This window comes from Oncorhynchus clarkii, chromosome 24 (assembly GCF_045791955.1).
Source record: "Oncorhynchus clarkii lewisi isolate Uvic-CL-2024 chromosome 24, UVic_Ocla_1.0, whole genome shotgun sequence".
In the NCBI taxonomy this organism is placed as follows: domain Eukaryota; kingdom Metazoa; phylum Chordata; class Actinopteri; order Salmoniformes; family Salmonidae; genus Oncorhynchus; species Oncorhynchus clarkii.
The window spans coordinates 13,936,376-13,963,942 of NC_092170.1; the positions used below are offsets into that span (position 1 = coordinate 13,936,376).

General features: G+C 40.5%; 2 protein-coding genes across 3 annotated transcripts; one reads left to right on the plus strand and one right to left on the minus strand.

Annotated features, from left to right (window-relative positions):
• The first annotated feature begins 555 nt into the window (after window positions 1-555).
• On the plus strand, window positions 556-15,983 carry LOC139382749 (NF-kappa-B inhibitor zeta). Of its 2 annotated transcripts, XM_071126869.1 has the most exons (11): window positions 556-643; window positions 724-952; window positions 2,197-2,318; window positions 2,430-2,454; window positions 3,003-3,049; window positions 3,176-3,960; window positions 5,415-5,520; window positions 11,329-11,475; window positions 11,755-11,815; window positions 13,476-13,639; window positions 14,583-15,983. In XM_071126869.1, the coding sequence occupies exons 2-11, from the start codon at window positions 733-735 to the stop codon at window positions 14,598-14,600; spliced, it is 1,695 nt and encodes a 564-aa protein (XP_070982970.1). In that variant the 5' UTR covers window positions 556-643; window positions 724-732; the 3' UTR covers window positions 14,601-15,983. The 2 variants fall into 2 exon arrangements, with proteins under 2 accessions (XP_070982970.1, XP_070982969.1); XM_071126868.1 differs by having other exon boundaries at window positions 562-952.
• Window positions 15,984-22,412: 6,429 nt separating this feature from the next.
• LOC139382967 (uncharacterized) lies at window positions 22,413-27,287 on the minus strand. Its single transcript, XM_071127246.1, has 4 exons — window positions 26,692-27,287; window positions 25,667-25,903; window positions 24,182-25,370; window positions 22,413-23,617 (listed from the first exon to the last, which is right to left on the minus strand). Exons 2-4 carry the CDS (start codon window positions 25,803-25,805, stop codon window positions 23,431-23,433), a joined length of 1,515 nt encoding a protein of 504 aa, XP_070983347.1. The 5' UTR covers window positions 25,806-25,903; window positions 26,692-27,287; the 3' UTR covers window positions 22,413-23,430.
• Between the last annotated feature and the right edge of the window lie 280 nt (window positions 27,288-27,567).

Consider the following 27,567-nt stretch of genomic DNA (forward strand, 5'->3'; position numbering starts at 1 on the left):
GGGGGATGCCTCGTCAGCTGTACAACTGAATGCATTCAACTGAAATGTGTCTTCCGCATTTAAACCAACCCCTCTACAATAAGCCAGAGGGGGTGTGGAATATGGCCAATATACCACGACTAAACGCTGTTCTTACGCACGACACAACGCGGAGTGCTAGGACACAGCCCTTAACCGTGATATATTGGCCATATATCACAAACTCCGGAGGTGCCTTATTGCTATTATAAACTGGTTACCAATGTAATTAGAGCAGTAAACCCATGGTATTTGGTCTGATATACCACGGCTTTCAGCCAATTCAGGGCTTGAACCACCAAGTATATAAAGTCATACAAATGTGTTGTTTTACAGGGTCAGCCATAGTAGTAAGCTGCCCAAGGAGCAAATTACAGTTAAGTGCCTTGCTCAAGGGCACGTCGACAGATGTCACGTGGTTTATTCAAACCAGGGACTTTTCGGTGAATAGCCCAAAGCTTTAACTGCTATGCTACCTGCCGCCCACTGACCTGAAAAACAGGTGATAAGAGCAATTTAGAATTCGCTCCACCAGGTGCTTTGTGTAGGGCAGGCTACCGCCCCACTGAGGGATTTCAGACAAAACAGACCTTGAACGCGGGTATTTACACTCTATGACTCCCAGGTAAACAGTCTGTTTCAATATCTTGAGAGTTCTCCGTTTGATTTTGTTTCCAACTAATACATTACCCCACTGCTGCAAAGGAGAGCGAGATGCGTGGGCGATATAAAAGTAAGGAGAACGCGGGCAGTGAATGCATCCATGCTTTTGAGGGGAAACGGGACATTGGAAACGGGCTGTTTAGGAGTTACGACTCACCTATGCCAGGAGAACCTGCCAGCTACTCGGAAGGGCCAAATTCCCCAAATGGAGGTATCCTGACAAGTTTGGTCGACGGGAATGGGCCTTCGACAATGAACTCTTCTTTGACAGGTCAGCACAATTTAGTGAATGCCTTCCTTGTCTAATCAAATGTCATTATCTAACCAAATATCATAATTTAAGAAGTTGACATGCATACATGTTTTATATCACAACCTTACTGAAATGAGAATGACCACTTTAATGCGTCAACTTGTGTTGAGTAGTCTACATTAGACTAAAAGGTGCAATACAAAAGCTTTTTGGTAACACCTTACATCCCAACCTGGTCTCAGAGCATGTGTATTATTCTGTACGAAATCCAAGATAGTCCATTTAGTATGATATGTTACGTTTCGTATGGCATGTATTAATTTGTGGATTTAATTTATGAATTACAATTCGTATGATATGTTTGCAAATTTCCTAAACTTACAAAATAGTAAGAATTACAATACGTACAATCCGTTACGAATTTGCAAGATACATGATATGTTACGAATTCCAATTTGTTGTGGCTAATGCTCATTTTAGCTAGCTGGCTAGGGGTTAGGATTAAGTTTAGGAGTAAAAAAAAAAAAAAGTTTTTATTTAAACTTTATTTAACTAGCAAGTCAGTTAAGAACAAATTATTATTTACAATGACGGCTTAGGAACAGTGGGTTAACTGCCTTGTTCAGGGGCAGAACAACAGATTTTGACCTTGTCAGCTCAGGGATTCGATCTAGCAACCTGTCGGTTACTGGCCCAGCGCTCTAACCACTAGGATACCCGCCGCCCCCATTAGCTAAAAGGCTTGTGGTTAGGGGAAGGGCTAGCTTACATGCTAAGTAGGTGCAAATTATATAAAAAAGTAGTAATTATTTGAAAAGTTGCTAATTACGTAAAATGCTAAAGTTGTCAGTGAGGAGATTCGAACACGCAACCTTTGGGTTGCTAGTTACCTGTCTTATGTAACTAATTTGAGTGTCGCCAAAATAAGTTTACTATGTTACGTGTAGTCTATGAGAGCAGGCTGCACATCCAGGTATAAATCTTTATAACTTGTTATAAGCATGTATGAGCTTTCATATTGTCTTACAACAAGCAAGGCTCATACTGTTGGTTGTTCATATACTGTACTGTGCAATCTATAGGATTCATACAGTACATGTGATACATTTTTGTAAATTACATTAAGTCATATTTTAGGCCTTACTTTTTGGAATAAGTCGTACATTTTAGGATAATATGATCATTAGATATCATGTTTCTTTTTAGGCTGTCTGAATTCACAAATCAATTGCATTCTGTTGCAATATGGTTTTATTCATCAGGTCCAAAACGCTCCAACTATGACGGTGAGAAAAGGTACCTGGGAGTCAGGGTGAAAATGCCTGTGAGAGACATGCTTAATAAGATTCGCATAGCGAAGGGAATGGACCCCCAAAATATCCAGGTATGACATACTGTATATTCACGGTGGCTAAATTGCTTGGAAGATCATTTCCACATTCCCCAGTCAGATGTTTTGACATATTCACAGTTTATCCTTTACGTCTTTCTACAGGGAAACTGCGGAAAGGCATTGAAAGGTTAGAAAAAAAACTCCTCAAAATTCTATTATGCTTATGTTCTTGGCCTATAACCAAGATTTAACACTTCTGGCTGTCTCCTCAAAAGTGTGTCTTGTTCTGCTCCGGAATTAGGGTTGTTTACCTTCTGCAAACATTAAGAGTCATAAAGTGCTTGGTATTGGGTGAGGCTGATCACACGCGGTTCACATTTGTAAAATGTAGTCAAAACTTTACTTAAAGCCTATAGATATAATGCATAATGATGTACACATCAATTAGTAGTAAGCCATACGCATATTTTACATCTTAGTATTGTTTCATAATAATACAGTATATCACAGCCATTTTGAAAAAGAGACTTGTTGGATTCTGATTTCTAACAATACAAGTTAAAACGTGTTACTGATATTTCATCATTACCATATGAACATAAATAACACAAACTGTCACAACAACAATTATGTATTATTACACAAGCATTTATGTTGTGGGTGAGGGCATGCAACAGCAAAGATACTGTCAACTTCATGAAACCTGCTTATCAAAATTCCTTATATTCTTCACAGGAGAGAAGAAACGGGTAAATACCAATAGAGATCGCAGAAGTAGCAAGGTGAGTGATTTACAGTACATTATATGAATAAGCCTACATGTCTTTTCACCAGGTGTGCCTTGCTCTAACGTGGACAGCTCAACACTCAACACTGCATACTTATTATGTGTGGCCGCTGTGTTTCAGAGAAAACAACCTACAAAGAGCCTGGAGGAACTCGCCATAATAGTGGAGGTGTTGGAGGAGGATCTCAAAGCCAGCAAACCATACAGCCAGTCTAACACGTCTGAGTCACCTGATTACAGCCCAGAGCCCAACGTGCAACCATGGAATAGTCCAGAGCAACTCCAGCATAGTCACTCAATGAAGTTCAGTCAGGAAAACAAGATGCCACAACAAGCTACAAACTACTGTATGTCAGAGCTAAAGCTATCCCGCTCTGCACACAATCACAACACTAGTGTTCCTCCGTTGAACTCCCAAGGACGGTGTATCAACGACGAATCCGACAATATGATGCCCAGTCCAGATTCATATATGACTTACTCCCCCAGCAGCACCAGTGAATGTCAAGTGCCATCTCCCCAATATTCGGGCTTTGCTAGCCCCCTGTCCTCCAGCTATGAGTTAGGTCAGGATGGAGGTAGTGACTACCAGGATAGCTTTAGCCCCCAGTGCCAGGATAGCTTTAGCCCCCAGTGCCAGGATAGCTTTAGCCCCCAGTGCCAGGATAGCTTTAGCCCCCAGTGCCAGGATAGCTTTAGCCCCCAGTGCCAGGATAGCTTTAGCCCCCAGTGCCAGGATAGCTTTAGCCCCCAGTGCCAGGATAGCTTTAGCTCACATTGGCTCAGCTACATGGGCCAGAATTGGAACAGCACAGCATACTTCTGGAACCAGCTCCAGAGGGAGGAGAGCTTACTGACGGTGGTCTCTGACACAGAGGTTCTGGCCACAGACAGGAACGGAAGGACGTAAGTTGGAATCACACTTGATATTTTAGCCTTTTCGTATTACTGAGCCTTGCTGAGCTGTAGCCTGGTCTTGTTAGGCATCCACCAGAGAAACTAGCACAGTGCGGTTCAAGTCGGCACAATAGTTTGAAAAGGGTACATGTGTCTGATACTGTATCAGTGCTTGCAGACAGTGCTAGTACATCGTAGATACACCAACTGTTGATTTACATTGTATACCCCGGGAGGCTATAGCAGTATAATAATAAACTGTAATGTTATGGAGTTTCAGACAGAAATGTGAGATGGTATCACTCAGTTTGTCACTAAAGGCAGTGTACAGAGCCTGTATGTGACAGTATGGTGAATGGATGCTTTGTAGTAATTTAATGAGATATTTATTGTCCTAAGATAAACAGTAACCTGTTACAGACATTCGTTTTCCTACAATAATTCACAAACACCCAAATTATGCCAAGACATACTGAGGGTATCTAATAGGCAGCAGTTAAGTGTTAGTGTTGTTACGTTCCCCAGCAAGAAAACCCAAAATTGTCGCTCAAACAGAAGGGGGAACTAGCAAAGAGTCATTGACTATTGGTGGGGTTTTAGGACAACAACTGGGACCTAAAACACTCCCACTAAATTTGCCCAAGAGGCAAACAAAAGAAAACCCCACACCAAACTTAAAGACAGGAAGCAAACCAAAAAGTGGAGCAAAACGAAAACATGGAAGGTCAGATAAAGGATAGTTTGTCTAGAAATCAAATGGGGAAAGCCAACTAAAGGTGTTAACCCACCACATCTCTCAAGACAACTGGAGCACTGGGCCAGCCACTCTAAATATCACCTGGAACAGCACCGGTGAAACACCTTCCGACTAAGGAGATGGACAAGCCAGCACAGGTGTAACACATACGGACTAACGAGGTGACACCAATCGATGTGCCCCACGTGCTAACGTCCAACCTCAAAATATAGATGGAAAATCCTGGAACAGTGTTCCGAAGAAATTTCCTCATAAAGTACAATACCATCATGACTCATGGGGCGTTATCTGAAATTGCACAAAAAGTAAACAATGACTGAAAATCCATGACCAATGTTGATATAGGAGGACAATAGACAAATAATTGTTTGAATGGCTGACTTTAGTGACAAACACAGCAAGAGGTATCTATCTAATATACATTTTGCTGTGAAATGTCATGTTCTTGATATAATTGATCATTTAAAAAATGTATTATTACTTTCAAGCTACCACTGATTCAAATCAGACTCGCATGAATTATCATTGGCCAGCCACAGAACAAAACAGAATTCCCACATTGTTGATGTACGATTGACATGCTGCTATGTATCATCCAGTACATTCACGTTAAAATGTAATTTAATGCATTCATGTTGTTAACCATTCAAACTCAGTGACATTTATGTGAGTACACTATAAATACGTTTATTGCTTCTTTCTTTAGAGCTCTCCACAGAGTTGTGGGTCAAGGCAAGAGGGCCCTGGGATATGTGATTGCCAAAAGGATGGCAGCTCTGAATAGGCTGGATGTCAAAGACTCAGAGGGAAAGGTAAATCAAATGAAAAATATAGCATGACTTAAATTGTTTTCTGGTTGTTCAGATTCATTCAGACGTTCAGATAACTTTGAAGCAACTGTATACTACTGCTGAGCTTTTTGAGGTTGGTTCGGTTTCTGTTAGTTTATTAAAAAATAATCACGGTTTTCGATTTCAATGTACTTTTTTAGTTTAGACATTAAATGCACTATGCATTATGTGGGTTGAATGCTTTAACACAGAATAAAATAATGAATAAAATACCCATTATGGTAGTGGCTGCCCATTTACTGCTTATCACTTATTATTAACCCTCGTTTATTCACATTACTTTAATAAAATATTTGTTTTATTTGACTTTATTAGGAAATTCCAAGTCATAATTTCATCTCTATAGAGCTGCTGCCTACGCTGTCTGACAAAATCACTTTTTTAGTAGTTTTTCAAAGTAAATAAGGCATACTTTCATGGTGAATATCAACTATCAATCGCTTAGATCATATATTTTCAGCTAGAGATACAGTGCATTCGGAAAGTATTCAGACCCCTTGATTCAATCTACACACTATACCCCATAATGACAAAGCTGGACAAAGATTGTTTCTTTAGTGAGTCAGATGCGAAGGATATAATGTTGCTCCCAGACAAGGCTCAAATCCCCGTCATTCACATGAAGAAAAGGAAATACTAAGTGCGCAGATCAGCGTGCCTTGTGAGAATTTGTTGCCTAGTGGTTAACCCGCCTCTACCGTCCGATCTATTAGCCAACATGCAATCACTGGAGAATAAACTGGATGAGCTCCGTACAAGACTATCCTACCAAAAACGGTAATATCTTATGTTTCACCGAGTCATGGGTTTTCCAAGCGTTGGCAGGACAGAACAGCTACATCCGGTAAGACGAGGGGTGGGGGTGTGTGTCTATTTGTCAATAACAGCTGATGCGCGATGTCTAATATTAAGGTAGTCTTGAGGTATTGCTTGCTTGAGGTAGAGTACCTCATGATAAGCTGAAGACCACACTATCTACCAAGAGTTTTCATCTATATTTTTCATAGCCGTCTATTTACCACCAGAAACCGACTCTGGAACTAAGACTGCACTAAACGAGCTGTATAAGGCCATAAGCAAACAAGAGAATGCTCATCCAGAAGCGGCACTTCTAGTGGCCGGGGACTTTAATGCAGGCAAACCTAAATACGTTTGACCTCATTTCTACCAGCATGTCACATGTGCAACCAGAGGGGAAACAACTCTAGACCACCTTTACTCCACACACAGAGACGTGTACAAAGCTCTCCCTCGCCCTCCATTTCGAAAATCTGACCATAATTGTATCCTCCTGATTCCTGCTTACAAGCAAAAACTAAAGCAGGAAGTACCAGTGACTCCCTCAATACTGAAGTGGTAAGATTACACGGATGCTATGCTACAGGACTGTTTTGCTGTCACAGACTGGAAAATGTTCCGGGATTCATCCAATGGCATTGAGGAGTATATCACCTCAGTCAGCGGCTTCGTCAATAAGTGCATCGACGATGTGGTCCCCACAGTGAATGTACGTACATACCTCAACCAGAAGCAATGGATTACAGGTAACATCCGCACTGAGCTAAAAGCTAGAGCTGCCACTTTCAAGGAGCGGGACACTAATCCGGACACTTTTAAGAACTCTGCTATGCCCTCAGACAAACCATCAAAAACGTGTCAATACAGGACTAAGATTGAATCCTACTACACAGGCTCTGATGCTCGTTGGCTGTGGCAGGGCTTGCAAACTATTACGGACTACAAAGGGAAAACTAGCCGCGAGCTGCCCAGTGACGTGAGCCTACCAGACAGGCTAAATGCCTTTTATGCTCGCTTCAAGGCAAGCAACACTGAAGAGTGCATAAGAGCATCAGCTGTTCTGGATGACTGAGTGATCACGTTCTCCGTAGCCGATGTGAGCAAGACCTTATCTGGATGTGTACTCAGAGCATGCGCGGACCCACTGGCGCCGCCCGTAGCACTCACGTCAGTAGTCATGAAGTGCTTTGAAAGGCTGGTCATGGCTCACATCAGCACCATCATTCCGTAAACCCTAGACTCACTCCAATTTGCATACAGCCCCAACAGATCAACAGATTATGAAATCTCAATCACACTACACACAAAAGGAATGCTGTTCATTGAGTACAGCTCAGCGTTCAACACCATAATGCCCACAGAGCTAATCACTAAGCTAAGGACCCTGGGACTAAACACTTTCCTCTGCAACTGGATCCTGGACTTCCTGACAGGCTGCCCCCAGGTGGTAAGGGTAGGCAACAATACATCTGCCACGCTGATCCTCAACACGGGGGCCTCTCAGGAGTGTGTTCTTAGTCCCCTTCTGTACTCCCATTTCCCCCACAACTCTGTGGCCAAGCATGACTCCAACACTATCATTAAGTTTGCTGACGACACAACGGTGGTAGGCCTGATCACTGACAACGATGAGATAGCCTGTAGGGAGGTCAGAGACCTTGCAGTGTAGTGCCAGGACAACAAACTCTCCCTCAACGTGAGCAAGACAAAGGAGATGATTGTGGACGACAGGAAGGCCGGACACGCACCCATTCACACCGATAGGGCTGTAGTGGAGCCGGTCGAGAGTTTCAAGTTCCTTGGTGTCCACACCACCAACAAACTATCATGGTCCAAGAAAGTCATAAAGAGGGCACGACAATGCCTTTTCCCCCTCAGGAGACTGAAAAGTTTTGACATAGATCCCCAGATCCTCAAAAGGTTCTACAGCTGCACCATCGAGAGCATCCTGACCGGTTGCATCACCACCTGGTATGGCAACTGCTCGGCATCCGACCGTAAGGCACTACAGAGGGTAATGTGTACAGCCTAGTACATCCCTGGGGCCAAGCATCTTGCCATCCAGGACCTAATATAATAGGCGGTGTAAGAGGAAGGCCCAAAATATTGTCAAAGACTCCAGTCACCCAAGTCATAGACTGCTCTCTCTGCTACCGCACGGCAAGCGGTACTGGTACGCCAATTCTAGGTCCAAAAGGCTCCTTAACAGCTTCTACCCCCAAGCCATAAGACTGCTGAACAATTATTCAAATTGCCACCCGGACTATTTGCTTAGCCCCCCCCCCCCTTGTTTTTACACTGCTGCTACTCGCTGTTTATTATCTATACAGTCATTTTTACCCCTACCTAAATGTACAAATGACCTCGACTGTTATTTTATTGTTGCTTTTTATTATTATTTTTACTTTGTTTATTTTGTAAATATTTTCTTAACTGCATTGTTGCTTAATGGCTTGTAAGTAAGTATTTCACGGTAAGGTCTTGACCTGGTGAATTTGGCGCATGTGACAAATAAAATTTGATTTGAAGGACATTCAGAAACTTGTCCTAAAGCCACTCCTGCGTTGTCTTGGCTGTGTGCTTAGGGTCGTTGTCCTGTTTGAAGATGAACCTTTTCTCCAGGCTGATGTCCTGAGCGCTCTGGAGCAGGCTTTCATCAAGGATCTCTCTGTACTTTGCCCCGTTCATCTTTCCCTCGTTCCTGACTAGTTTCCCAGTCCCTGCCGCTGAAAAACACCCCCACAGCATAATGCTGCCACCACCATGTTTCAGCGTAGGGACTCTGGAGCTCTGTCAGAGTGCCCATCAGGTTCTTCGTCACCTCCCTGACCAAGGCCGTTCTCCCCCGATTGTTCAGTTTGTCCGGGCAACCAGCTCTAGTAAGAGTCTTGGTGGTTCCAAACTTCGTCCATTTAAAAATGCTGTAGGCCACTGTGTTCTTGGGAACCTTTGCAAAAAAATTGAATAACTTGTTTTCGCTTTGTCATTATGGGGTATTGTGTATAGATTGATGTGGAAAATGTTTTCTTTAATCCATTTTAGAATAAGGCTGTAACATAATAAAATGTTTAAAAATGGAAGGGGTCGGAATGCATTGAACCTCTCTGTCCCTCTTGTGCGTTCTCTCTTCTTTCCGTGTCTGCTCTGAACAGACCAGACAAGCTGGCGCTCTACATCTCACAGTTCGGGCTTGATCTGATTTGTCTCTACAGAAACTGCACATCGAGCTAACAGAAAAAAACGGATCAAAATGGAATTCAAATAATTGAACTGACGTCGGTCAATTAGTTGTTTATAAACTGAAAAATTACAGAAATGTAATCACTCAGCACCACTTATTGCTCAGCACTACTGTATGCAATCAGTGATAAAGCTCAAATAGCTTGAGCTACGTCAGGATTGCTGCCCAATCAAAACATAAGACGGTCAAAGAGTTGATTACAGGATTGCCATGTTTGTAGTTTTCCATCCAAATTGAGCTACTTTGAAAACTATGTCACGGGTGAAAATGTATTGGTTGCAGGTCGCTGTGTTTTGGGCTACTTCTAAATTGGACCGCGGTCGCTGTGGCATTTCTCTTTTAAAAAATGTATATATGTGTATATATAACTGTAACCTGCTGCTGAGCAGGTTGTTACTGAGTGAATGAATGGTGGAGAGGGCCAGAGGGGTGTGTGTGCGTTGAGAGCACTAGTGTGCTGCAGTTGAGTCAAGGAGCCAGAGCTGAATTTCGGTAGGTAGGCTATATAGATTAGTCATTATGGCGACCCCTTTTTCCATGGAACAGATTAATGTGCTAGAACTGATATAACGGTGACAAAGCAGTGGAAAATGGCTGTAGGTGAGACTCTCTTGGTAGATAGTGTGGTCTACAGCTTATCATGATATTCTACCTCAAGTGAGCAATACCTCAAGACTTCTTTAATATTAGACATCACGCACCAGCAGTTATTGACAAGTAGAGACACACCCCTGCCCCTCGTCAGATGTAGCTACTCTGTCCTGCCGATACACGGAGAAGCCAGCCAGCTCTATATTATCAGTGTCGTCGTTCAGCCACGTTTCGGTGAAAACAGAAGTTATTACAGTTTTTAATATCCAGTTGGTAGGATAGTCTTAATCGTAGATCTTCCAGTTTGTTTTCCAATGATTGCACATTGGCCAAAAATACCAAGCGTAGTTGTGGTTTACCTACTCGTCAGCAAATTCTTACAAGGCACCCCGCCCTCCTCCCCCCTTTTCTCCATATTTTCTTCACGCTGATGACAGGGATTTGGGCCTTGTCATTAAATAAAAAATATTTTGTCCAGGTTGAGGTGAGTAATCGCTGTTCTGATGTACAGAAGCTCTTTTCGGTCTTAAGAGATAGTAGCAGCGACATTATTATGTACAAAATGAGTTGCAAACAATGCAAAAAAAGTAAAAGAATTGCACAGTTGTTTAGGAGCCCGTAAAACAGCAGCCATCCCCTTCGGCGCATTATGTATTAACCAGTTTATAATAGCAATAAGGCTCCTCGGGTTTGTGGTATTTGGCCAATATACCATGGCTAAGAACAGTCCAAAGAACAGCCCTTAGCCTTGGTATATTGGCCATATACCACACCTCTTAGGGCCTTTAATCATAGCAGTCAAAACAATTTAAATCGACATCCGTTGATGGAAAATAATCTGGAGAGTTTAATAAGGGCAATTTATTTTCTCTTGCAACATTCTTAACATTCTTAAACTTGCAAGAATTATTATTTGGATGCAAAAACTAATTTAGCTTCTTAGCCTAAAAATGACGTAGATATTCCCTCTTAATTCGCTGAATAAAGGGTTTCATGGATAAATGTGGCAACTCCTCCATTGCTGAAAAAAATGGGCTCGTTTTTAGGCCTTGTGGGCGGGTTTTCTGAGATCTTTGGTTTAAAATGTTTAGCTCAACCTGGCAATGCTGTTGGATTAATCCCCTGACTTCTGTTCCCAGACTGCACTTCACCTGGCTGCCCAAAAGAACCAACACCTGATGGTGGCTGATCTGATTCACCTTGGTGCCTGTGTGAACGAGAAGGACAGGAGTGGAAAGACATGCCTGCACCTCAGTGTCGAGAATGGATACATTCGAGTTCTGGAGGTAAATATAGCCATCTGACTTGCAATACTGACAGGCCAAACCTGTTCTGTGAGCTGAGCTCTTTAAAGGATAGCTTCAAATAGTATTTGAAGTATTTTTAGGAGGTACTTTAAAAGTTTAATTTTAACGTGCTACCCTGTCATTATGATTCATGTAATTCTACTGCATCACCTTCACAACCCAGTATGTCAGGTTTGGTTTGTTCCCTCAATTAAATTGATACCCTGAACCTCAATAAGATCTTATGGTGTCTAATAGCATACATATTTCCTCTTTTAGGTTCTGAAAAATATGATGAAAGAAGGGATTTATGTAGATGTCGAAGCTACAGATAATTATGGTATGTTTGGCTTTCTTGTTCTATTCAGAGCCTTCCGTTTTAAAAACTCTTAATGTAAGTCTTATATTTAAAGCTGCAATATGTAACTTTTTGGGTGAGTTATAGATCTTTCATTCTCATTGAAAGCAAGCCTAAGAAATGGTTGATCTGTTCTATGTGCTCTATTTCTGTGCTTCGCGTTCTTAAGTGTAGTTTTTGCATCTTTTACTTTGGGTTTTGTACGCCTGCTTCAAACAGCTGATAAGACAATATTTTGTGTTTGAGAATATATTTCACAGAGGTTTAGATGGTACAATTGCTTGTTTTGTTACATAAACTGAAATGAAGCTAAATTATTCGAATTTTAGCAACCACGGAATGGCGGAGTGAATTCTGCATATTGGACCTTTTTAAAACGATAGTTCACTCCAAAATGAAAGTTTGTCATATGATTCAGACCTCAAAAGTACTCAAATGTCAAGATGAATCCACATCCCACGGCATTAGTTGTGCAGATTGAGCTATATGCCTCAACCACAAATTAATGGGAAAGATAAGCACAGAATAAAATCATATTTTATATTTTCCATTCATTTGGGACTGAGGCATATAGCTGGATCTACACAATGACCTGGAAGATGGAATTATCTTAACAAAAGACCACTTTTGAGGTATGAAAACATTTAGTTTAGAATGAACTGTCCCTTTAGGAATGCTCATTCAATATACTACCTGAGGGGTCAACAAGGAACAGTAATGCTAGCCTATTCAGCTGGTTATATTCACATCAAAAAAGTTGATGATTTTAGATTCAGAAAGTATTCACCCCCCTTGACTTATTACATATTTTGTCACCCATCTACACACAATACCCCGTAATGACAAGGTGAAAACATGTTTTTAGATTTTTTTGCAAATGAGTCAATACATGTTAGAATGACCTTTGGCAGCAATTATAGCTGTTAGAATTTCTCTGTAAGTCTCTTAAGAGCTTTGCACACCTGGATTGTACAATATATATACCCAAGGTTCTTTTCAAAATTTGTAAAACTCTGTCAAATTGGTTGTTGATTTTCATGTTTTGCCATAGATTTTCAAGCAGATTTAAATCAAAACTGTAACTCGGCCTCTCAGGAGCATTCACTGTCTCTGAAATCCCTGAGCAGTTTCGTTCTTCTCCGGGCAACAGAGTTAGGAAGGACGCCTGTGTCTTTGTAGTTACTGGGTGTATTGATACACCATCCAAAGTGTAATTAATAACTTAATAATAATGTCTGCTTTTGTTTATTTTTTACCCATCTACCAAAAGGTGCCCTTCTTTGCGAGGTATTGGAAAACCTCCCTCAAGACATTTTAGCTTTCAATTTGTAAATAATTAGCAAAAATGTCCCCAAATATTGTTACACTTTGACTTTATCGGGTATTGTGTGTAGGCCAGTCACAAACAATCTCAATTTAATAAATTTAAAATTCAGGCTGTAAAATGTGGAAAAAGTCAAGTGGTGTGAATACTTTCTGAAGGCACTGTACATTGTGGTCATAGATTTTTCAATGTCATTGTCATAACCCATGTTTCATACAGTGATACATTCCCCTTTGCCTTTCATACTTTGATAGGTTTTGGGTGGTTGGTCTTATTCTACAATGCCTCATGTCTGTGCTTGGTGTGTATTGCGGTCAGGACTCAGTGTGTTTCAGTGTGCAGCAGTGGCTCTGAACGTCACCGTGCGAGAGCTGGAGAGAAGTGTGGCACCTAGTCAGATGAGACTCCACACACTGCGCAAGGAGCAGATGATGGAGACACTGGGGTGTCTGCTGCAAATGGGAAGCTACCATCACACTCTGGTCAGAGTCTCCCTATAATATAGGCGGCTAAAGTTTTCCTTTTGGAAGTCATAATGTGTTTATTTAAGTTACTAAGCTAAGAATGTGTTAAGTTTGAACGAATCCACACAAATATACAGATACTGGAGTACTTCAATAACCATTCATGCTCTGTTTGCTTGACAGAGTTAAGCCTTGAAGTGCAGGAGATTAAAATGCTGTCAACTACTCTCCCTCAGGATAATCAATCAAATGTATTTATAAAGCCCTTTTACATCAGCTGATGTCACAAAGTGCTATACAGAAACCCAGACTAAAACCCCAAAGAGCACGGTGGCTAGTAAAAACCTAGGAAGAAACATAGAGAGGAACCAGGCTATGTGGGGTGGCCAGTCCTCTTCTGGCTGTGCCGGGTGGAGATTATGACAGAACATGGCCAAGATGTTCAAATGTTCATAAATGACCAGCATGGTCAAATAATAATAATCACAGTGGTTGTAGAGGGTGCAACTGGTCAGCACCTCAGGAGTAAATGTCAGTTGGCTTTTCATAGCCGATCATTCAGAGTTAAAGACAGCAGGTGCGGGGAGAATGTGGGGGGAGAATGCAAACAAAGTGGAAGCAAAATGGAGTTCTACAAGTTCATGCAAGGAGTGGTCTCCTGACCCAGTAACGTGAGCTACTTAACTTGTTCAGTATTTTTCATATGAATTCCAAGGGGGATTATAGACAAAAAGAGATCTTATTTATAGTACTGTACATTTTAGTTTGTCTTTGTTTCACGCTGTTTTATTGCACACACAAATGTAAATGTCATTTCTTGCTGTACTAAAATAGTGTTTTTGATGTATCAAACACAGTTTGATTTGGTTACAGTTTGATTTAAAAGGGTCCTTGAGGAAATGAATAGTTTCCAGAATCTATTAGATTTATGGTTCTAATTTGGTGTTTATCTCTTTCTTAGGGGAACTACGTGACTTAGATGGTGTCCATCCACACAGCTGTTCCTTATGAAATTATGTGTGCATCTGCCAAGCAAGGCATGCCAGAGAACTGACAGTTAATGTTTCTGAGTTGTTACAAGCTTGAACTTGTCTTGGAGTAAGGCCAATGTGGTTTAGAAAGCCTTTAATTACCTATCTCTTTGTTACGTGGCTTTAAAGTGAGAGGCTTTCTTCAAGGCAAGGTACAAGTCTTATGTAAAGCATCCAAGGTTTTATGTAAGCTGAAACACAATTGTAAATTGAGTGTTTTTGTGGCTTGCGTTAAGACTTTGGTTGCACATTAGCTGGTTTCTGTGAAACTTCCACTGTTTGTTACATTAAAGTAGCAAAATGTTAATGCAAGTTAAGCTCAATTTTATTTGGTGAATGTGTTATTGGTGTTGTATGTAATACAACAAGGGAGTCAAATTCTTTCATACTCACATCTTGGAGGGAAAGTGATAATGTTCAAAGCAGCTAGTTTGGCCGGAAAGTAGACACCGAGTCGCCAACATGTTGTTACGCGGTTGAAAAGTTTATTATACGTGTGTATGGGTGTGTGCGTCTGTGTGTGTGTATATTTTTATTCTGTAATGAATACCAAGGTTATCAACAATATTCGTATATGTGTATAGGCCTATATGTTGAATGTACGTTAAAGGTGAAATCCATAAGTTGGTCTCAGCCGATGGAGAGGGTAATTGCAAGTGCAAAACAAAAGAAGTAGGGGAGCAGGCACATTCATTGGCTTAAATCAAACCACATTGTACTTTGTGACATTTCCACAGGAGACAAAGAATTTGTCATTTTACTGCTTTGTTATACATTTTTTGTCTGGTGTCGCGTTTATATTACCAAGATGGTCATCTCGTTCCAGACACATTCAAGGCTTGTGGTAATGTGTGTGGTTACAGGTTTTTGAAATTTGTAGTGAAGTGTCATTTAAAAAATATATATCTTAAAGACGTTCACAAAATCTAATTTACTATGAAGCAAAAAGGTTGCTCTTTATTTCACACAGTAAGTCGGCATTGCTCTTTTTGTATTGATGACAGTACGTTCAGAGGGCGGACAGGTGAACTGGTCCACTAGTACAACCGTGAATCTCTGATCTTTGTTGTTTTTATGGTAGCGCTTGGGTGTGACCTTGAATTCTTTGACTAAATCCTTTGGCATTTTATAATCCCATTAATATGCTGGCTGTATATCGCATACTTTCGATACGATAGCATTTTATTAGTCCCTGAAAGGACCTCATTTCTTCACTTAAAAATATTTGGTGGTTTGCATGGTGTTGTTTTTGTAAGTAATGGTTGTGATGTAGCTGGCTTCATTTCAGCTCCAACTATTTCAAGCAGTTTTTATGTGCACTTTTTTCTTATAGTTGTAATGGTATAGTTGTTAGTCATTTTTATTACACATATAGTAGTATGTAGTTGTAGTGGTGTAGTAATTGTATTTGACATGCATTTTTGTTAAAGTTTTATGGTAGGACTAGTAGTAATTGTAGTGTTGTGTGGCTGCAGTAGCAATGCAGCTGTGGCTGCAACAGCAATCATAGGAGTTGTGGTAGAAGTAGTGAAAGATGTGGCGCAAAGAGAGTAGGAGCAGTACTGGCTGGTACTTTTAGTATGAGTTGTATGGCCTTGGTTCACAGCATTCATATGAAGTTCATGAAAACCCTTTATTTTTTTTTCTATTATGGCTTTGTTATTGTTTCGTACATGTAGTGCTTTAACAGGGGCTGAATTGGGACTATGTAGGTGGTGGAAATGTCCCTGATTTCTATGGAATATATTCAATTTCGACTCTATCCTGTCTACTAACATTTGGTGATAGAGCTCAACAATCCCCAATTCAACCCCTGGCATGAATATACAGATGTAGGATCTTAATTCGACCCAGTTTGCTACAGCAGGAAAATAGTCCTGCATCAACAGGAAATGGGAATTATGATGTGGAATATAATTAATGGAATTGTATGAAGGGATACGTTATTTATAAGGAAAAATGTCAAAGTATAAAGGACAAACTTCAGAATCCTTTTTAAACCTAAATACACGACACAATTTAACAAATGAAGATCCTACACCTGTAAAGTAACTATTTTATCCCACTATAAAGGGAATATTATCTGTAATCTGGTGTTTGGTATGTAATGTTTTATATGTATTTGTATACATTGATCAATATAATGGAAACATGTTTTTTTGAATGAGATATGCACAACTCAGACCTTTTGGAATTGATTGGAGATTTTCAAACTGAAATAATCAAGATAAACACACAGATCTCAGGTTAGGATTCAGCTAACCTCGTCCCCAGGCTCCGGGTCAACAGAGAGAGCGGGCTGGGGATGAGAATAGGATTCAGTAACAATAGTCAGGCTAATCTAGCCATCCATGTCCAATATTTCTGTATTTGTGTGCAATTCTAATTTAGACTAGTTGTCTTGAGGCTTTGTTGATCAACCAATAAGCTGGAAACTGATAGGAATGCAAGCAGCTATACATTTGTTTTAATCTTGCTGGAGGAGGGTTGTTGAACAAATGATAGGCTGTCACTCACATCTTTGGGTTTAGTGATGCCTGAGTGTATAAGATGTTTCTGGTGGTGCACTGTTCCTGAATGGCTACATAGCTGGTGCACAGCCACTTTATTAAGTTGATTCATGTATACCACTTTCCCATGACCTTTATTAAAGATTAAAAGCAATTTTACCTGAGGCCTTCACCTTGTTTCAGTCTGATTACAATGTTCCAACATGATCTCGCAAGCTTACATTTTCATTCACGCAACCTGGTCTCAGAATTTCGTATGATTCTGTATGTAAATCCAAGACACTCCATTTAGTATGAAATGTTAGGTTTCGTATGGTATGTATTAATATGTTGATCTCCGTCACCCATTTCGAATGGCATTACAATTCATATTATATGTTACAAATTGGCAAAACGTACAATACGAAACTAACAAGTGTCTCAGATTTATTATCAGAATGATATGAAATGCTCTGAGACCAGGTTGTAACCAGGTGCCTTGACATTATTCACAATGCAGCTGACTGTAAGGCACTTAAATAGGTCCAGAATCACCTGTAGGTTTTGTCAGAGCATGTCAGGCTCCCAAGTAGCACAGTGGTCTAAGGCACTGCCTCTCAGTGCTAGAGGTGTCACTACAGACCCCCTGGTTCAAATCACAACTGTTTGTGATTGGGAATCCCATAGTGGGATGTTGTAGGCTGTCATTGTAAATAATAATTAGTTCTTAACTGACTTTCCTAGTTAAATAAATGTTAATAACACAAATGTCTGTACCAGAATAGCTGCATAAACTCAATGCAGTCATCTGGGAATTGGACTTAATCATTGGACCTAATCATTTATATTGTATGTCTACCACCTTAAATCTGAAAAATATATTCTCTGGAATATGACTTGTTCATAATCATAGTTATGAAATCCCCTCTTAATAAAGATAATTTTGCCAATGTTAGTCACTGCTTTTCTAAGGATATGATAGACCTTTTATGTTTACCACTGTGATCCAACAATCTGATCTATCAGATGAGTAATAAAGGCAAGGCCTGCCAACAAACAAATGAACAGCTGTCAGAGAGTTGATCTATGCTGCTTCTACCCTCGTGTCTACCACTGTCTACCATCAGTGTTCAAACTGTACAATGTGTCCCTGTCTACAGTACTGGTTTGGTTAGTTAACAGTTATGAAATGGAACAAAAATATAAATGCAATATGCAACAATTTCAAAGATTTGACTGAGTTACAGTTCATATAAGGGAATCAGTCAATTGAAATAAATAATTCCCTAATCTATGGATTTCCCATGACTGGGAATACAGATATGCATCTGTTGGTCACAGATACCTTAAAAAATGGTAGGGGCATGGATCAGAAAACCAGTCAGTATCTGGAGTGACCACCATTTGCCTCATGCAGCATAACACATCTCCTTCGCATAGAGTTGATCAGGCTGTTGATTGTGGCCTGTGGAATGTTGTCCCACTCCTCTTCAATGGCTGTGTGAAGTTGCTGGATATTGTCGGGAAATGGAACACGCTGTCATACACATCGATCCAGAGCATCTCAAAAATGCTTAATGGGTGACATGTCTGGTGAGTATGCAGGCCATGGTGGAACTGAGACATTTTCAGCATCCAGGAATTGAGTACAGATTTGTGTACAGATCCTTGCACCATGGGGCCGTGCATTATCATGCTGAAACATGAGGTGATGGTGGCAGATGAATTCCCTGACAATGGGCCCCATCTCGTCATGGTATCTCTGTGCATTCAAATTGCCATCGATAAAATGCAATTGTATTTGTTGTCCGTAGTTTATGCCTGCCTATACCTTAACCCCACCGCCACCAAAGAGAACTCTGTTCACAACATTGGCATTAGCAAACCGCTTGTCCACACAACGCCATACCAGCTGTCTAACATCTGCCCAGTACAGTTGAAACCAGGATTCATCCTTGAACACTTCTCCGGCGTGCCAGAGGCCATCAAAGGTGAGCATTTTCACACTGAAGTCGTTTAGTACGCCCAACTGCAGTCAGGTCAAGACCCTGGTGAGGATGACAAGCACACAGATGAGCTTTCCTGAGACGGTTTTAGACAGTTGTGCAGAAATTCTTCAGTTATGCAAACCCACAATTTCATCAGCTGTCCGGTGGCTGGTCGCAGATGATCCGCAGGTGAAGATGCGGATGTGGAGGTCCTGGGTTGGCGTGGTTACACGTGGTCTGCGGTTGTGAGGCCGGTTGGACGTACTGCCAAATTCTCTAAAACAATGTTGGAGCCGGCTTAGGAAAATGAAAATGTAATTCTCTGGCAACAGCTCTGGTGGACATTGCTCCAGTCAGCATGCCAATTGCACACTCCCTAAAAACTTGAGACATCTGTGGCATTGTGTTGTGTGACAAAACTGCACATTTTAGAGTGGCCTGTGCAATGATCATGCTGTTTAATCAGCTTCTTGATATGCCATACCTGTCAGGTGGATGGATTATCTTGGCAAAGGATAAATTCTCACTAACAGGGCTGTAAAAAATGTGTGCAAATTTTGAGAAATACATTTTTTTAGGAACATTTCTTGTATCTTATATTTCAGCTCATGAAACATGGGACCAACACTTTACATGTTGCGTTTATATTTTTTGTACGGTGTAGGTAGACATATAAGGCAATACAAAACTCTAAAAACACATACACTGTATGTTCAAGGCCTCTTGAATAGTTTTCATGCAAAGCATATACAGAACGAAAATATAAACGCAACTTGTAAAGTGCTGGTCCCTTGTTTCATTGTCCCATGTTTCAGTGGGTGGGCCTATGGCTGCGCCCCTGCCCAATCATGTCAAATCCATAGATTAGGGTCTGATGAATTTATTTAAATTAACTGATTTTCTTATATGAACTGTAACCCAGTAGAATCTTTTAAATTGTTGGATGTTGCGTTTGTATTTATTTTCAGTGATTGTGGTCTGAGAAAGTTTGATGTTTGTGTGACATTTCTAACATTTCATGTGGCTCACTGAAACAGTGACTGACACCCACTGAAACAGTGACTGACACCCACTGAAACAGTGACTGACACCCACTGAAACAGTGACTGACACCCACAGAAACATTACAGAGAAGACATAGGATGTTTTGATAAGGCATTATTTAAGTTATACAACACTTGTCCAGATGTTCAAAGCACTTTACATTGTATGGCGCTTAACTCATCCCTTCCATTACCAATGTGTTGCACCCACCTGGGTGACCATTGAGACCACATAGAATCAGGATTTTATCTTAAAATCTTATCTGATGAATGATAGCTTGTACAGAGTCGTGCCCCTGACTCTCACTGCCCTGGGACAATAAGATGTCCTTGAAACAGAAGGAAGAGTGCCCCCTACTGTCCCTCCAACATCACCTTCAGCAGCATCTGGTCTCCCATCCAAGGATCAAGCAGGCCAAACCGTGTTTCAGGGGAATGCCAGCAGTGAGATACATGGTGGTATGGCTGCAATTCACATCTATAGTCACACTTCTGAGAGTCTTCAACGCTGAGCTGGACATCCTGTGGTGAAGACATGAATTACTGCCCTGAATATTTTTTAAATTCTGTTCAAGTTTCTGTCTGTCTGATCAGGTGAACAATGTATTATTTTTCACAGCGATAAAATGTATAATCTTTACTGATCTAACTGCAAGTGTAATTGAATGAGCCTCCAAATGTGCTATACTATCAATACAAATTGAATCACAAAACATTAGAAGAGGATATCACTCAACCACCCTGTGAGAAGACAGTGAAGCACTAGAGCAAGATATACATTCTTATTCATTCCAGCGACTCCCTATTCTAACTTTGATCTGCAAGAATTGTGTAAGATTGCCTCATACTTTCAGAGGCCCATGTAGTATGGATATGGAGAGGTTTCGCACACCCTCCTAGTGGTGGTTGATGAGATTGGGAATTTCTGTTGTCACTCCAAGAGACAGATACCGGTCTTCCTCAGTGTGACTTTGGCCTCTGGGTATGCAGTAGATTAGTACTTTAGCTTCATTCCAGTCATAATTGTTGTATTGACCATTATGTAGAAATATGAGACCAACAGATTATGTATGTATGTATGTATGTATGTATGCATGTATGTGTGTATGTTTGTATGTATCTATGTACGTATGTACGTACGTTCAGTATGTATATATAACTGACCCTTTCTGTGTTTTCCTCCCTGACTTTACACGAGAGAGTGTGTTCTCCTAATACTGTAGTGACTGTTTGCCAGCATTACAGAAATTGAGTTTGTGTTAAGAAGTATTTCCCTGTAATTTCCCTGTAAAATATCCCATATTTCCCTGAAAAACACAAGACTTTATAGTGTTCAGAACTTTTACTCATTTTCAGCATTATATGATTCATAATTTGTTACTGTACATTCCTCTAGTGGTGAAAAATAGATTTACTTACTCTCCCTGCAATGCAGCCAACCAGACCAGAGGGAGTGAAATCTTGGTTCAAAACAGACACAGAAGGGATGGGCATCTCGCATTCCTACTCTTGTCTGTCACTTTGAAACTACGGCCTAAATAAAAGGCATAGCCTATTGGGAAATTAAGGAATTGAATAGGTGTATACAAAATGGTGATACAGCACTACACCTAACCTTTCTATCGGGGTCAGGGTTTCGGCCATATTGCTACAACAATCTGATTCCTTCAAAACTACACACCGACATATTGGCAGGTCGAGATGGATCCCCAATAGCCTGGTGAAACCAGCCTGATCGCTGCGTTCACCATTCTGTAATATGTGGCGTGAAATAGAATGGTGAATGCAGTTGGTTCTAGCAGACTAGAGCCACAGATTACGAGAAGACAGCTTTTACCTGGTCAGGTCTGTTTGAGTTTGAGAGGGTACCTTTCAGTCTGTATAATGCCCCTGCAATGCCCCTTACCACCGCATTGGGTTTGTACGTGTTTGAGCGGATACTTTTCGGCCTGTGTAATGCCCGACACAGCGGTGTCCGGGCTGATGGTGAGACTCCCTATTGACCTACCTTGATGTTGTTGTTTATTTGCTGGACTTTGACAGACATCTAGTCCACCGTTAACAAGTCTTCCAGAAGATACATTAAGCTACATGACCAATCACTGTTAGCTGGGCTATAAAAGAAAAGTGCACTCCCTCTGTGGGTCCCACAGAAATGGATTGAGCAACACGGATGTAAACTGTGTCTGACTTCTATAACAGTGTAATAACAATGTATTGTAATAACAGTCCACAAAGAATACATGATAAAAAACATAACTAGTTTATTTGGCTGCAATTTACCTGATAGTTAGTTACCAGACATCATCATCTATCAAACAATCAGACCTGAATTGAACACATACTCATCAAATAAGATTCTCATGAAGACATTATGCCCAACAACAATTTATTGTTGTGTCAACAGGTGATTGTTATTTCGCAAAATACAGCCAAGAAAAAACCAAGATGATAAAACAGTGAATGCCATGTATATTTTCCCCATTATGTAAAAGTGGACAAACATCCTGAGTATGATTCAATATTTGAGGGGAAAGCTCTGTAGAACTAGTCAGCTAATGAAACTAAAACAGTTAAAGCATGACTTGAGAAAATGCTCTATGGAAACCATTCAATCAGGAAGCCATGCAGTTCAGAGAATGTCATTTTCAAATAACAATCAATCATGCTTTTTTAACAATCAAACATGCATTGGGTACTTTAGCAAGGTCTAGGTGGTTTCCTACATGTTCAACATGAGCATTTTATAGCAATCAAATATTCTAGTAGTTTGCAGCATTTATTAATGAACTTTTCCACAGCATTTTAAACATTCCTTCTTCAGTCCCTTATACCAAATGAGTGGAAGAAGCAAAAGGATACTTAAATGAATAACTAAAACAAAACGTACAATATCACAGAATAAAGCTTCCTTCCTTTATGCTGCCATTGAGTGTCAATAACACAGACATAATTCAATCGCTTCTATTACTGTTAAAAAATGACAGGTAAACAGTCAATCATTGCAAGCTCAAACATTACAAGGCAGGTCAGTGTCACAGTGGTCATGGACAGTTTATTTTAGTTCCCTCCTAAATTCAACTAAGGCCTGAAGTCATTCAGGGAAACATTTGTAAAAATACATTGTGTTGTTTATTGTCTGTAACAATAATCAAGCGATTATATTATTTATTTTTTGAAAAACTACCAAAATCATGCAACTATAATTTTGAACAAACAAGTGCTTTTGATGTGAGTGCTGGTGTTGTGGGTAGGAGATTAGGCACTGGCATCTTGCTTTAGGCGTTGACTACGTGCCTTGTAGACCTCGATGAGTAAATCTTTGACATATTGAATCTCTCGTTCCACTGACTCCGCCTTGTCACGGAGCTCCCGGTTGTGTTCCTCCAGCCCATGAAGCTCATCCTCCAGTATGTCCAGCTCCGCCCTTTTACGCAGTCGATACCTACAGTTTACAAAATACCAGGGTCAGCTTGCACCTGCTGTACCGTTGGAGCCCTCTCCCCTTTCCCCTTATTATGTCCCTCTCTCAGTCCCCACCACAAGTGGCAGTTGCCAACCCTATCCTACACCCACAACATCCCATCTATCTTTGTAGAAGTAACCATGACTTGTCTGAGTCACTGAGCTACAGTAGGTTGGCAGTTCAATATCAGTTCTCTCTAAGAGATAGAGATAGCTAGTGTCATGAATTTAACATGGACATGTTTTCCCAACCTCATCCCTTAAGTGCTAGATTTCCGGATATGTATCTATGAACATCCAAGATAGCAGGTCCTATTAGAAGAGTTCAGATTTCAGATTTTATAAACATATTTATATCTGAGAAATTCTTGTAGCACTATCACACCAGTGAAAAGACACAGTGATCCCATTCAAACCAGAGATGAAGGTCTACTTAAAATGTGCACAGACATTTTTTTGGTCAGACTCAAAAAAATGACCAAACATTCTATCATCACAGTTTTTATTTAAACTTTATAAAATCAGTAGATTTTTCACAACATACCTGTGAGCAGCTGTTTTGTTCTGGTCTCTCTTCTTCTGCTTCCGTTCTCCAGTGTGTACTTCCAGAGGGACAGCGACAAGGCCAGGTTTGAGGCAGCTCAGGGAGCATGGATCTTCCTTTAGCCTCTGTACTGCTTGCCTGTGAATGGGCGAGTCCACCATTGGCCTCTCGCTCTCTCCTCTTGACAGACATTCGTAGCTTTGGTCTCCAAGACATTCTGGGAAGAGGTAGTGGCCATGCTGGGGCTCTATACCATGTACTTGTGTAGGCTCTTCGATTTCACTTATAAAGCTATAAGGCTCTGTATCAGCAATGTTCGGGTGGTGGTGGTAATAGCCACTGTTTGCCTCTGGCTCTTGAGGAATACCTCCAGAGAGTCCACCATCTTTGTTGCAATGAAAGACCTCCAGCCCCATACCATCATAACTCCTGCCACTAACCTTCATTCCATGCATCAACAGTCCTTCTCTCTTGGGGTGGGTATCGAAGGACCCACCCATACCAAAACCTCTGGTCATCTCTTCACTGCAAAAAACGTCCTCTGTAAAACAATAACTTTCCTCTTCCTTCAGCAATACACCACATTCTCTGACTTTCTTTACACTGCCAATGTTCTTCCCAACTCTCTTCAATGTAGAAAAGTGGTTAACAGGAACCTCTGTGCTTCCCGAGGAACTTCCTTTGGCACTCCAGGTGTCATGCTCAAGTTCCTCTCCAACTTTGTTGACACCATCTGAAACTATTCTTCGGCAAGTTTTGTATGAACGATGATGACAGTTGTATGGGGATTGTCTAGCCATTTTGGGTCTTCCAATGGGACCACCACAGAAGCTCACTCGGTCGAGTTCCCCTGTTGCCAGGGTAACAAACAGTGGGCTGGTTTCTGATTGGTTGCCACTGTACGAAGCATAGGGCAACTGGTAGTAAGAATGGGCACCCATTGCTTGGGCGCCTTTGTCACATTTTGGTGATTTGTCCAATTTGGTTGAAGTCGATTCAGACCGGAAGTAATCCTCAAGCTGAGCAAGCTCCTCTTGCAAAAGAGAGGTCATGACCTCCAAGTCAGAGGGCACCTTGACATCATGTTCCAACGGTGAGGGCGGAGAAGATGAGCTAGAAGAGGATTCAGTAGTCGACTGGAACGAAGACAAATCAACTTTTTCCGTCATCCAGTCCGTCTGACCATCACCTATGAAAAAAAATTATTTTATTAAAATATTGAATTCAAATGTCCATATCGCAGGCATAAAATTAAATGAGGATTTTTTTTAAACGGTCCTTTAATTTCAGACGATAAACGATAAATGTAGAAAAAAATATATATATCCTTGCGAAACTAACCGATCATTTGAAAATGATTGAACGCCATCGTCTTCATTGGGAAAATATCCACTTAGCTTTACTCACTGTACGACATTAGCTCGTACTGCAGTGCGGTTCCACCTGGAATGTGGAAAAATAAAAAAGCGTCTTGCCGTAACTCACCAATTATGTGCTGTCTCTCCGGTAACTCCACCCCCTTCCTTCCCCAGGATTGGCTGTCGTTAGCTTGTTGGGAAGAGGGAATGATGAGGTCGACCGTGCAAACAAGAGGAATTTTCCTGCGAAGGATCGATATCGCCATCGTGTCTTTTATTTCGGTCAAAATGGTGAAATGCACTAAGTGTGCGAGGGTTCCAGAGAAGCGTCACTATGGACAGAGTGGTGGGAGCACTTGAAGACCTGTGAATGACAAAAAAAAATCTACTTAAAACAATCAACAACTCTACTGAATTTCCACACCCAAACACCCCCATTTCACCCCACTGCCACACCCCCAAAACCACCACACACTAAAAACAACTGTTACAATTGTACAATTATCAGAGGGTCTTCACAGACCAAAAATGGTTGAAGATTCCTGATAATTGCATTTTGCATCCATAAACCAACATCTTAGTTTTCACATTACGAAACTACTGAACTTCATGAAAATAAGTTAGGTTTGGAAATCTGTTTCAGGGCTATATAACACTGTCTCTATGAAAACTCACTCCCCTCATAAAATGCAACTATAATATCTCAACAACATATCAAATTGTATTTGTTATAATCCATTTCACAGTCCAGGAAAGCAGTGCCTACACGACAGTATAGTAAACAACGTTTATGTTAGTTAGCCTGTGTGTATTCTATATCAAATATTAAAAAGTATTATTTTTCCCTCTCGTTCCAACTATTATATGTTTATGTTTTAAATATATAGCAAATTTCTACATTTGAAAAATATAGATTTTACTAGTAGCCCACTGATAAAATATTTTTCAGTGGCAGTTCTCACCTCTGAGCTCAGTAGGATACTGTAAAACTGTAGATTCTAAATATCTCTGTTAGGCTAAAAGGTCATTACAATAACCCCAACATAATTTCAGAAATGGTTAATAAAACAATTACAATGTCAAAGCTAACATATTGAACACATTATACTTAACAACAACTGTAGAATAAAGAGAACAAATAATTTCACTTACCCCATTATTTCTCAATAGTATAGTTGTTTGGAAGTGCGTTGCAAATGCAAAGCACAACAACTAGTGACAGGGAGGTCAATTTAATAAGTCATCTCTTACTTAGAACACAATGACCTCATTTGGTGTATTATGAAGACGATGAGTTTCAAACAGAAAGTTTAGGAATCAGCAACTTCTTCTGGAACTACTAAATCCGGACCGTATCACACTGTTACAAATCAATCCGCAGTTTACATTTTACCCCTTTTATCGCGTCATATCCAAGGGACTTTCCACCCTGTTATTTCCAAAAGACATATTGTAATAAAATGGAAATAAAACGATGTAACTTTACATTATTTACATTTAAATAATAACATATATTTACATTTCTACAACCACACTTGGGTTGCAAAAACGCAATTCACCTCAGGAATCATGGCATTTTTAAGGATCATATTTCCGAGCTAATATCTTGTTAGTAAATAAATTGTCACCCACAGAGAATGTCCTACATAAATCACTCTGTAATAACGGACACGGTTTAAAACGGACTATTTAGTCACACACACGGGAGGAAGGATACAGTCTGGCAGTTGGAAGGTGTAACTTTTGTTGCAGCACTGTTGCATCAGTTACGCAGCGGGTTCGCCGAATGTTGTAGGATTGTGGTCACACTATTGGTTTATCTAGACTAAACCTCTTATTGGTCGATTAGGAATTGTCAAATTATTTTTAATCGTCATAGATCCAATGTTACTTTGTATATGTGTGTACAAGTAGTAAGGAGATAGAGGCCACCTGCCTCTTTCAGTATTTATTATTTCCTCCATAAGACATTACCTCTTTAATAGTTATAATAAGGTTGCAACCTATAACTTTACGAATGAGCAAATT